Source organism: Panthera onca, chromosome C1 (assembly GCF_046562875.1).
Source record: "Panthera onca isolate mPanOnc1 chromosome C1, mPanOnc1 haplotype 2, whole genome shotgun sequence".
Taxonomy (NCBI): domain Eukaryota; kingdom Metazoa; phylum Chordata; class Mammalia; order Carnivora; family Felidae; genus Panthera; species Panthera onca.
This window is the reverse complement of record NC_138346.1, coordinates 82,027,071-82,039,479: the sequence shown is the minus strand read 5'-3', so window position 1 is coordinate 82,039,479 and position 12,409 is coordinate 82,027,071. Positions and strand designations below refer to the sequence as shown.

At 44.9% G+C, this 12,409-nt stretch overlaps 1 protein-coding gene across 1 annotated transcript in view; it reads left to right on the top strand.

The window, feature by feature from the left end:
- The window catches only part of KIF5C (kinesin family member 5C), a 164,598-nt gene that overhangs the window by 52,146 nt on the left and 100,043 nt on the right, over positions 1-12,409 (top strand). Inside the window, exons 2-3 of the mRNA XM_060626442.3 lie at positions 1,460-1,550; positions 8,550-8,623. Coding sequence (XP_060482425.1) covers positions 1,460-1,550; positions 8,550-8,623 — 165 coding nt within the window. The remainder of the gene's footprint in view (positions 1-1,459; positions 1,551-8,549; positions 8,624-12,409) is intronic.

Here is a 12,409-nt window from a genome sequence, read left to right as displayed (position 1 = left end):
CGCCTGAAGCCTAAGACCTTACCTATGTGTAGTACTACCCATGTTCGTAAAAAAGTACAATGCTAAGCCAGCTGGCAGCTGTAGACTTTTGTGTGAAGGTTACAGGATGTAACAAGCCTTGTCCTTGAGTCCCTCATGAGCAGTTATCTTTTTGAGGCACTGGACTGTCCTGGGGTAAGGTTCCTGGTGTCCAAGCCACACGTAGGAGGTACAGGGTGGGAGTCAAGGAGACTCTGAGCTCCCCTCCCTCCTTCCCTTCTCCTGCCCTCCCTTCCACCATGTGGGACATAAAGATCTACATGGGTAGATCATGCTTTGGGAAAGGGCAGGGGGAGGGCCACCCCTTGCCTGGGCGGTGATGGTGGCTCCCGGGAGGAGGCTGTGTCTTCCCAGCCACTAGCTTCCCCACTCCTCAGTCACTGGCACATGAGTGTCCAGTGACTCCCTGGTGAACGTTGAGTGGTCCGGGGTCAGGGCTCGTTCAGTCTCAGGGCACAACTTCTTTCCTTTCCTTCTGACAGTTACCTCCTTGAGTAGTGTGCCGCGTCGTCTCAGACCAGACCCCAAAAACCTGCACCTGGGGAAATCATTCGATGTACTGTACAGAAGGGTGCCCTGTGACTAGAAAGGCTCTACCCAGTTAAGGCATCACTTATACATATGAAGAAAACACTAGAATTCTTTGGGATGCAAAGCAATAATAACTTGCTATTAAGAGCAGCTTCTTAAATCTGATCATGTCATCTTCCCATTGAATACAAGCCAAGCCCATTACCTTGGCAAACAGTGCCCTGCATGGACTGGCTCCCGATTTCCGTTCTCCTCTCCTTTTGTACCACGCTTCAGTGCCTCGAACACTCCAGACCCCTTCCTGCCTGCTCCACCCTGTGCTCTGTCTGGTATGTTGTTCCATAGCTCTTCACATGCCTCAATCTTTCTGATCCTTTAAAGATCCACGTAACTGGCATTTCTTCAGGAAGATCTGCTTTGCTCTCTCTCTTGTCCCCTCTGTCTCATTATTTTGTACCTAGGCATTTTGTGGTTTCCCGGGTGTTTGCTTTCTTGTTTATCAGCTATCTGCCACCCTTGATTGAGCGCTTTACAGGCAGGACTGTTTTCTGAGTTGGGTAGACTCTAGTCTAGTCCTGGTTCAGAAGAAGCTCTCAATAGGTAAATATTTGTTCAGATGAATGAATGAAGCATCAACCTGCTTTTCATCAGAAAAAGTGTTTCAAGTTAAAAAAAAAAAAAACCACCTTTTTTCTTTCTCGAATTCTCAACATGCATTACACATACACACATTGTATGTGTGGTTCACTCTGTAATAATTCCATAGTCTCGTACGGAACTGCCTTCAAGGATAGGGTTTGTGATTTAGTGCCTGTGGTCTAACTGCTATTAGTGCTTTTTATTCCTAAACTTCTAATGTGTGCCCTTTCCTTTCGTCTTTCTTTTTTAGCAAGGGAAACCATATGTCTTCGACAGAGTGCTGCCTCCCAGCACGACCCAAGAGCAGGTTTACAATGCGTGTGCAAAGCAAATTGTCAAAGGTAAGTGCTATTTCTTTATTTCCTCCTGGGCCTTTCAGAGTAATTGAAAACATTAAGTGATATTTGCAGCCTAGGAATCAATGCGCCTTGACTATAAGCAGAGGCCTACTAATTGGAAACACTGAATTATAGCCCGAGCTCTGGTCCTGATTTGCTATGATGTCAGGCAAGTTCTTTAACCTCTCCAAATCTCCTTGCCAAGGAAATGTCTTTATTTCTTTTGCCACCTTTTTAGCAGAGTTATTCTGCTACTTAGAAGCTTAAAAGCTATGGTCACACTATTTCTGTAAAGGTTTTAAAGTACTGCTGTAGGTATAAGGCCTCCTTTCTGCTTTGAAGGAGACAAAAATAGATATTTCTGATGCTCCATTTGTATATTTTTGGCTGAATTATTTTGTGCATCTGTGTCTTCAGGGAGAAGCCTTAAACGTGGAAAATTCTTGGGCATCAAGGAGTTCTCTACAGCATCACAAAATCACATTACCTTGTTGGTTGTTGAGCTGTTTTTGCTACTCAGCATTCCTTAAATATACTTTGGTCTAACCCACTTTCAACTTTTCCACCCAGATACGAACATTTGTTCCTCCAAATAGATAGCCTGAAGCCTAAATTTGTCTTAGAGATCAGCCCTTTTCTCTGGGACTGGCCTTGGCCCTGAAGGATTTAACAGCAGGGAGACGAACCAATTTACACGTTGCTCTACCTTGCCCTTTCACATCAGGCGGGCTGGAGCTTGCCTTGGGAGAGTTCGCCATCTGGACAGAGCTGAGGGGCATCTCCTGCTTCTTTGCTTTTCATCTTTAAATCTTTACCTTCTAGTCTGCATGCTATGGCAGCTGTGCTTCCAAATGTGCTGATGTTGCCACCTTTATAGGTAGCTCTAGATTTAAAGAGTAAAAAGCAAAATCAAAATTCAAAAAGCACCTTGTCATGCAAGATGTGCTTGTTTTTGGAGGCTGAGCTGAGTAACCTGTCTGAAATTCATGCAAGCCAGCCCTGGGTACATCTGTTAGATTGGTTCTGACCCTGGGCACCTGCGTGGGAGAGTCAGTCAGTATGTACTGTTCCTCGCTGAGGTGTATGGTTATTCACATTCTTGTTGCAGACATCAATTAATTTTGAAGGTCTTCACAGTAAGATCATTATAGAAAACAGAAGAGAAAAAAAAACGTGCCTGAATTTAGGCTCTTCTTGAATTACTACTGTAGGGCTGTATCTGATGGTAATTTTTGTTTTCTCTCTGCTTCTATTGTTTTTCATCTCTTCCTGTCTAAAACTGTTTTCTCTCTCTCTCTGGAGTGTGTAGCTCTAGTTTGCTCCTACTCTGTCCTCCTTCCTCTCCATTATCAGACTCTTACTTATTTTTGTGGAAGTAAAATTAATCACATGTGAGCCATAACTTCCTTTTCTCTCCCCTTTCATTATCAGAACCAACTAGTATTTACCATATGCTGTGCTAAGCATGAGGTCAATTTAAACGCATCTCTGAGTTGATGTTCTGATTAGAGATGGATGCATGCCATCTTTAAAAAGTCCTGTGATTAACAAATAATAATCATCATCTTTCATTCTTCATTACTAGAGAAGTTGAGTCTCTTTCAGTGTTTGGGTTTTTTTATGGTATGAAATGTCAGAAGTAGGCAATTCTTAGAAAATTCTCATGAAGACGTGACCTAATTGGATAACTTGAGGCCCAGTATATGGTGAGCCACAAAGAAAACCATTTAGGTAAAATTAGGCTCTGACATGATATGATAAACAGATATTCTTCAGGCACTATAAATATGATGTGAGCATACTCATTTTGTAACAGCTAAGAGTGCCTTATTCTCCCTTGAAAGGAAGTTATATGATGAAGACCTGATTTAACTTTTTAAAATATCCAGTGAAACTAGTGTGAGGGGAAGTGGCCATGTTGTTTCCTCATCATCAAGGTAAAACAAAGATATATGAGAAAAAACTCCATGGAATGGTTACTAGGTACAACTGAGGTCTTTTTTGCCTTGACAAAGCCTATTGAAATCAGGAAAGGAAGGTGGTATTGTAGGGGCCTCTTTTTCTAGAGGCCAGGAATTCAATCAGGTAACTTCTGAAGGTCACCACAGTCCCCATGATTCATGATAATGTAGTAGACCCATGAGCTTTCCTTTCAAGTGTCTCTGAACCCTTAATGTTTTTGAGATCAGGAAGACTCCTTTTAACTGGATGGCTTTATTCTCTCTTGGGTTTTTGATTCCCTTCAACTTCACTAGTTTTTTAAAAACATATTTCAAACATTTGATTGTAGAATTCTGGTATCTCCCACACCCCCATCTTTGTCTGGTGTCTGTTAATCAAAATGTTGTCTGAAACAGTATGTAGGATTCTCCTCTGTTTCTTCCAGAAGAGCTTATAGGATTTGTGATTACCAACATGGTGAATAGGAAGGTTTCTGTGGACCCTAGGAATTAAAAACCATGGTTACTGGATGCTATTATCAAAGTACGGGTAACTATGTCCCAGTCTACAGAAGTCATCCTGGGCAATTGCCTTTCAAATTCACTAAATGTAGACTGTCCAGGGCTAGAGAAGGTGGTTTCTTGTTTGCTAGACCTAGTTTCTTTAGCTTCATTCATTTAATTATTTCTTTTACTCATCCCTTCATGCAAGGATATCAAGTATTTACCATGTGGTATAACCACTGCTAGGGACTAGAGTCACCAAGATATATAAGACTGTCTGTGAGAAGCTTTAAGTATAGGTAAAGAGACAGGTGCATCCATGGTCATCATACCCATGGGTAGTACGTGCTTTAAGATGGCTGTGTGCAAAATGCTGTGGGAGCACAGAAGAAAGTCACTTGAGACTGACTTTGGTGAGTGGGGATAAGGATTGGAGAGTTAAGGAAGGCTTCTTGGAAAGGTTGTGTCCTGAAGACTGTAGAATATAGCAGAGGTGTATAAGCAGAAGGAATAGGAAAAGCATAAAGAGAAATAATATGGCGTGTTTGGGCAATTTAGTATTGCAGGGTACCTGGGCTGGATTAGAGTTAGGTAGAAATGGATGGGCTTTATCCTTCAGGCAATGTGGACTCATTGAAAAGTTTTAAGCTCAGGATATTATAAGATCTATATTATTATTATGTATGGCTCTTAAGAAGAAATAGATTTTTTTGGCTACTCTTATCTGTCAGGCACGCTGTATGTACTTTGCATATGTTATTGTATTTTAAACCTCAACAATTTTATGAGGTGTGAGCATTATTATTCCTGTTGTACTAAAGAGGAGGTTGAGGTCAAATAACTTGGCCAGGTCAGTTAGGGGGTGGCGGGGCTGGAACTTAAGGCTGAGCTTGTCTGACTTCCTTGGATTTTTCTACACTATCCTGTCCCTACTTTTCTGGTGAGCTCATAATGAGCATTTAATAGCAATTTATGAGTTGTTACTTGTCTATCAGGCCATATGGACTATTAACCAAGCACTGCAGAAGGACAGGATTAGAAATGGGTATGGGAGAAGGGGGGGGAGGGGAGGAGGGAGAGGGGGAAGGAATAGAGATTGTGGTTCCAGAGCCTCGGGTTGGCCCTGCCTGTCTTCCAACAGTGAGATGCATTTCCATTCTGAAGATGTAACGGTGCCCTTCCCTTCAGACCAGCTGGGCCCAGCCTTCTGGTTTGCCAGTACTGTTTAGAAGGCTGCCTCTATGTGCTCTGGGCGTGCGGCCTACCTGAGTAGCTTGACTGGTCAGCAGCAGCCTTAGGATTCTGAGGCAGTGATGACCTACCTGTCAGCCAATATTGCCAGAGACCCTGGTGCCACTGACAGGCCACCATTTCACATGGGGAGTTGGTAGGAGGCCATGACAGCCTTCTCAGGAACTTACATGATTACATCTTCCCCAAATTCTTACCCAGTAGTGGAACAGACTCTTCTGTTCTAGCAAGGTCTGGACTCAGAACTAGCAAAAACTTGGGGTGGAAAACTGGCTTCTGAAGTCTACGGCAAAAGAGGCAAGAAGTATTTTCAAGGATCCCACTTCTCTCCTCCCTCCTCTCTGGAGGTGAGAAGGCTCTTCCCACCTGCAGTGGAATCTCTCTTTGGATTTGCTTCGCTGCCGGATGGATGTGTTGTGTGCTTGTGGGTGCTGCTGGCTTTGTGGTGTGAGCTGAGATCACATCACGCCAGAGCCTGTCACAAAGCAAGGTTCTGTCTGGCTGAACTGATTCCTGGCTCCGCGGCTGGCGCACAGAAATAGTCATTCTGTTACGAGAGAGGCTCTGAAACAAATGCTTTCCTCGGGCCCAGGAACTGTCATTCAACGTGATGAAAGTGCCTTTTTGTGGGCTGTTTCTGCTCGGGTCGGGTGGGGGTGGTTGCGTGGCTCAGCGTGGCGCTGAGCACAGACCTGCTCTCCCATTCTGCTTTCCTTGGCGGGTGCACCCAGATGCACTGTCACTTCCCCTCCTGCCTCTCCTCTCCTTCCCCTTCTGCCTCTCCTCTCCTCTCCCCTCCTGCCTAAGTCAACAAACTGACCCCCTAGACTTGGAGTTTGGAAGAAAATAGGGAACACTGCATTCGAAGAGCTTTTCCTTTTCTTTTAAAGTTTCTTTTAAAATTTTAAAATTTAATTCACAATTGTGTTGATAGAGGACATCAGGTCTGTTCATCCTTGAACACTAGAGATAGTTCTCCAACAATGAATTAATTTTAACATGATCGTATATAGTACTTTAAAGGTCAAGCAGAGTTTGTTTTGATGGGGTTTTATGTGCTCCCTTTTACTTAAAATAATAATAACAGTAATTGCACTCCATGTTTAAAAGCAGCAACCAACGGTCAAGGACTCTCCCAGTGGGGTCTCAGTTGCTCCTCAGCTCCCTGCTCCGGAGGAAGTGGTGCTCTCTATGAGTGCTTGTTTTCGTCTACATGTCCCAGGCTTTACCCCGCAGGACTTTGGGGAGCAGCAGCCAACCAGGAGCTAATAGGATTGTACCTTCTGGTTGGGGAGGTTGGAGTTGGAGGGGTGGGCCCCGGCCAGAGGAGCTGAATTCAGGTGCCCCGGCCCCACTGCTTCCTGGCAGAGGCAGAAGCATGTGCTGGGCTTTCTTCTGTCAGTGGGGCTCAGGCTGAACTGAGCTTTCTTTACCGTGTGGATGTTGCCCAGAGCCTCCTCCTGCGAGCGTATGCACCTGTAGGGTGACCAGCAGGCCTATTAGGAGGAGCAGAGGGAGCTGGACACTTGGCTTTGGCCTCCTCACCCCTGCCCTACAGCCTGGGCTGGAAGGTCCCAGAGTGCTTCCCGCACGGGGGCTTCAGGTAAGGAAGCCCTTGCAGTTCAGCGGCAGATATTTAATTTCTAATAAATAGAAACTTTAGTGTTGTGATTATGGCTGGCATTCCAGTGGCCTGGAGTTGTTTATGCCATGAATACAGAATGTTAAAAGTTCAGCTGCAGGGTGGTAACCTCTTGTGCCCCTCAAAGCACATCACATTCATGGTCCTATAAAGGCTTTCCACCCTGAATCTTTTCTCTGAGCAAGTTGACATTTTTGTGAAAACTGAAGCTTGAACCTCTAGCCCGTACATTGTAGTCTTTAAGTTTCTGCTTCTCCTGTTACCAAGGAAACCATTACCAGAAGTTAGAAGTTTGATATGTGTGAACATTCTCTCTCTCTCTCTCTCTCTCTCTTTCTCAATATAGCTTGACACAAACTCTTAAGGGCTGCTAGAATTAAAAAAAAAAAAAATCTGCTTACTTTCTCTCTCTCTCTCTTTTTTTTTTTTTTAGCTTCCTAAAGGAAAATCCCACTTTCTGTTCTGATCTCAGTTCACCCTCCAGTAACCTCAGATCAATAAAATGTGTATTGAAAAATTTTTTAGAAAAGCTAACCAAACAACAAACATTAACTGACATTATAGAATTCAGAGAGGCCCAAAACACAAAATAACCAACCTACCTAGGGCCTGAAATAAATGGAGCTGATGGCCTGGAGTGATGATTTTGTACATAGCCCTGAAAAAGGACACCTCATTAGGGGGTTCCTCTTGTTGCCCCCACTGTCCTTTCAGGAATGAGACTTCCTCCTCTTACGTAGAGATGTTGGGTCAATGATATTAATTATGTACTATTTCCCTTCTGGTGATGTTGATGTGGATGAAGGAGGGTTGAGGGAAATATATTTTAATCACCTCTGCTGCTTTGAAAGAATTCCCACAGATAATCTGCAGTGCAAAGCAGCCTCTGTCTGCACGCCTCCCCTCGTCCCTGTGCGAAATGGAGGCTGGCCTGCCCTGTGTGGAGGTTTGCACAGTATGCTCATTGTGTAATTAAAAGAAATTCCTGATGCTGATGGGCCTGGGCCGGCCTGCTAGCAGTCACTGAAATAACAGAGGCATGAACTTTGAGTCAGGGCCCCGGTGGTTTCTGGGCTGATTGGATTGTCACCATGTGGCCAGGATTACAGAGTGGGGGGGCCTGTCCTCCTAGGCTCTGGACTCACTTGGTTCTGAAGGGGCTCTGTGCAGCTTTCCTGAGAAACCTTCCTAAGGAGCTTGCCTGGGCCAGTGTTTAAACTGACCCAAATCAGATCTTTAGCAAAGAAATTCTATTCTACACTTCATTCCAGAGACTCAGGACCCTGATAATGTTTTTCTTCCTCTGACTGATCTCAGGAGATCAACTTAGAGAAGAAAACTCAAGTATCTCTCAACTAAAAGAGAGTGTACTGCTCGATAATCTGTCTAAATGTTGATGTTACTGGGAGAAAGGGTGTCTGCCTTCTTTTGCATTAATATGTAGTGTAGGAATGTGAGTATATTTCTTTTTATTTGTGGAGCAGTGGAGGCCTTCATTTATGCTTTTATCTCACAATTCTACTTAAAATGCAAATGGAGCTGAAAGACATCGTTTGTGTGAAAAATGAGATGGGCCATTTGGAAAATGTAATTTTAAAATATGGAACCAACACTAGCATATGATCAAAGTAATGAGTTAATTTTAATTTCTTTTCTTGCTTGCAGATGTCCTTGAAGGTTATAACGGGACGATTTTTGCGTATGGACAGACTTCATCAGGAAAAACACACACCATGGAGGTAAGATTGCAGCATGCTGTGATGGCAACCTCTGTGTGGCTGGCCAAATTCAGGTGCGTGTGGCCCCTTGGCTATGCAAGGCAGATGGCCAAGGGGCTGGTCACATTTGACCGATTTATTTTGTCTCCGTGGAGTTTTAAAATAATGGTGAGTAATAAAATCTCAGGAGTTCAGAATTTTAAAAAAATCCTCTGTTGGTAGCTCTCTCAAAATGGAAGTAGTAAATTCTATTAGAAAAGAATCAGCAACAAGCTGAACAGTGGTGTGAGTATCCTAGGGCCTGTGGCCCTAATCTCACTGAGAAAGTCTGTTGCGAAAGTCCCTAAGGGTTTAAAGGAGTCGGGCTACTCTGGGGAGGTGAGTCTCCTCAGAAGAACTGTATGTCAGAGACTTAAAGAAGTTGGCTTGTGGACCAAATTCAGCCCACAGGTATATTTTTATTTGGACTATACAGCGTGTTTTACATTTTAAAAAATTTATTATTATTGTACATATTTTAAAATTGCAGGCAGTGTTTAAAATGGGATGATTTCACATAATTCTAAGTTTCTAAATCTGGCTGAAAATTCTGAAGATCCTGGGGCACATGGCTGGCTCAGTCAGTGGAGTGTGGGACTCTTGATCTTGGGGTTGTGGGTTCGAGCCCCACGTGGGGTGTAGGGGTGTAGAGATTACTTATGAAGATTCTATGACACTGGATGAAATTTCAACCTAATATAAAGTGTAAACTTCACTAGAGCAGAGCTCTTCATTGTCTTGTTTGCCTGTTTATTGACATTTCCACTGTGTGAAACAGCGACTGTCACCTGGGAGGGGTTCCATAAAATAGTTGTTCAATTGATACCCTCATGCCCTGTCCAGTCCACACTGGCCCCATCCCTGCACACTGCAAGAGAGTATGAATGTACGTGCAGCATCCTCTGTCATTAACTTACACACCTGGCCCTGTGAGCTCTCGAAGGTGTGACCCCAGTGCAAATTGTTGGCGGTGGAGGTCTGCGGCTCCAGGCTGTGTTCCAGACAAGGCACGTCTGCGGACAAAATTGGCCCCCTTTGTGTCTTCTGTTCCTGCTTTTTGCCACGGACTCCTGTAAGCCCTTCAGGGCGGATAATTCTTTAAAAGGCTCCCCTGACAGGTGAGGAGAGGTAAAAGAGTGGTTGTTACAAGCAACTGTGCAGAGGAAGTTTGGGGAATTCAGCTTACAAGCAGCAGGGTAAGATGAATCCTTGATCCTTCAAGCTTAGGATTTTCATGTTCGGTACCCTCCTGGGAATGTCTCTGAGTGAGCCGGCTGGCTGGCCAGCCGCTGCAGAATCGGTTTAGCTTATGAATCATTCCTATTGAAGAGGAGATTTCAAAGGCCCGAGGCAAAAAGCCTTGAGGCTCTGATGTTCTGCTCACACCGATTTCAAGTGTGCATCGGACTCTGGGGGATCTCGTTTCTGTGGTGTTGACTTACGTTCACCCATTTTGCAGTGGACAGTGGTTCAGAGATTGGAGAGATTAAAGGAGGCATCAGGTTTATTTGCCACTGCTTCTGCGCAGAGTAGGACTGTCGCCTGACACCTGAGCCTTGGCCCCCTGTCTTCTTGCACCTCATGTTCTCCTGCAGTGAGACGCGGGCATGGCCAGCCCCTCGCCTGCCTCTCTTGCTGAGCCCCAGACCCTTGACCTTCTAGGCACCAGAAAAGTTGCAGTTACAGATTTCCTAAGTGCCAGCCTTCCCAGTAGCTGTGACAATAGCTCCTTCATAAGGCATATGAGAGAGAGAGAGAGAGAGAGCACATCTCATGATGGTATCCATCAGTCTCCAGGTTCTTGGAAAATTACCAAGTGGTATATAAAACAACAACAAAAATGCAATATTTAGAACTCCCCCCCCCCCGCCCCCCAATCATAGGGAATGTTTACAAGAATGACCTTTTTGGCTTTCGAATTAATTCATCTTTGGGAAATACAAGATATTTGCTAAATGTCAGAAATTTAAATTGTAAACCATCAAAGGAGAGACCTGTCCCCAGAGTAAAATCTTAGTTTGTGTTGTGTGCGGGGGGCATCGGTGGGTGTGAGGAGATGGCAAAGAGGTATGCCAGCTCTTTAAAACCAAAATCGGAGATGTTGTGTTAAATGAGAGCATCTGGAGCCCTCTGTCTCACAGTGTGAACCTTACAAGGCCTGCAGCACTGCTGTGGGCCCAGAGGGACCCATGGCCCCCTAAAGGGAACTGGCTTCTGTGCGGGTTCCTCTCATAGCTGCCTAAGTTCTGTAGCCTTTTCATCGTTGTCGGTTTTAACAGGTTGATTGTAAGGGGTTGCTTTTCTTTATTGTGACTTCTGAATATCACATGTTTGTGTCCACGGGAGGACGGGGTGGGGCAGATGGGAGCCCTTTCCCAGCATCCCCCTGCCCCCACAGACACTTAGTTTAGTTCTTTCTGTAGGGTGATTATAGATTGGAAAGACGGTAGGGGATACTTTAAAGGAAAACAGAGGAAAGGAGGAGCCCCGAGCCGAAGTCATAGAGACTGTGGGAGACCAAGAAATCCAGGATCCTGGAATGCAATTAAATTAAAAAAAAAAAAAAAAAGCCCTGCAGGGCTTGCACCATCTGAAAGGATTTTATGTATTCGGAATTATACATTGTGATCTTTCAAAGGCTTTTGGAAGGGGATGTTAACTCCCTGAATGGACAGAGCTGTCACATTTTAAAGCTGTTTTTCATTTTAATCCCCTCATTTTTGGTCTGACATCCAGTGGTGATTCCATTACTTTCTATTGAGGAGAACAAACAGATAAGCCTACATAAAATTGGAAAGATTAGCTTCTGAAGATGGAGCATTTAAGGCGGATTTTCAGTAAAAATAGGAAACACTTGACAGTGCTGATGCCAGGCTTGGTAGGGCACCGTGGTGCACTGGGCCCAGGGCAGGTGCAGCCGGTGCTTCTAGGGCTGGGGTGAGGGAGGGCTGCTGGCGGTGCTGGCTATCCAGGGGAAGGGAGGGCTGGACCTTCGTTCAGTGTGTGTTGCCCGGGAGGGCTTCTCTGGGCCCCGTGCCTTGCTTTGTGTCCCTCTTCAGCACCGATTTAGACAGATGGAGACACGCTGTTTTTCCTTCTGCCCACAAGGGCACCGGGAGCCCGTGGAATGGTGCAGGCCACCCCACTGCTGAGCTGAGCCAGCCGAGTGATTTTTAATGAGCCTGTCCGAGTGCATTGGTGCTCGTGTGAGCTGATGGGCCGCCTGCTTTCCCATCTTAAGTGTTTCAGGAAACCATCCTGCTTGGGAGGTTGAGAAGGCAACTGGGGCTAGAACAAAGGGAGTCTTGTTCTGCGGCCAGTGGCCTGGGTCTGGTTTCTTCTTTCACACATGTTCCGAGAAGGCCACGTTCAGAAGTGGGAGAAGTTTTGGAAGAGGATTATGTAGGATACAAGTATACAAATGTTCTTTGTGTTTTCTGGGAGAAGAAAGATGGTGAAGTGGGACATTCCTTTGCTACTCAAGTCCATCCCTGATCCTCCAGCCAACTGAACTTGTCATGGCTCTCTTAATGGGGTATTGTTTCTCAGTTCCTATGCCTCTGTTGCATTCCTCTCATCTCATCTTCCTGCTTCTTGCCCATCCTGATCTCCATCTCTCAAGATTTGCTGTCCCTCAGGGAAGCCATCTCATATCACCACAGCTGGAAAGGACTCTCTGTTCTCTGAATTTCTATAGCTCCCTGCTTTTTACCACCTTTTATCACCTGAGGTGACTATTGTGTGTGTGTTTGTGTATTTTATTTGAAG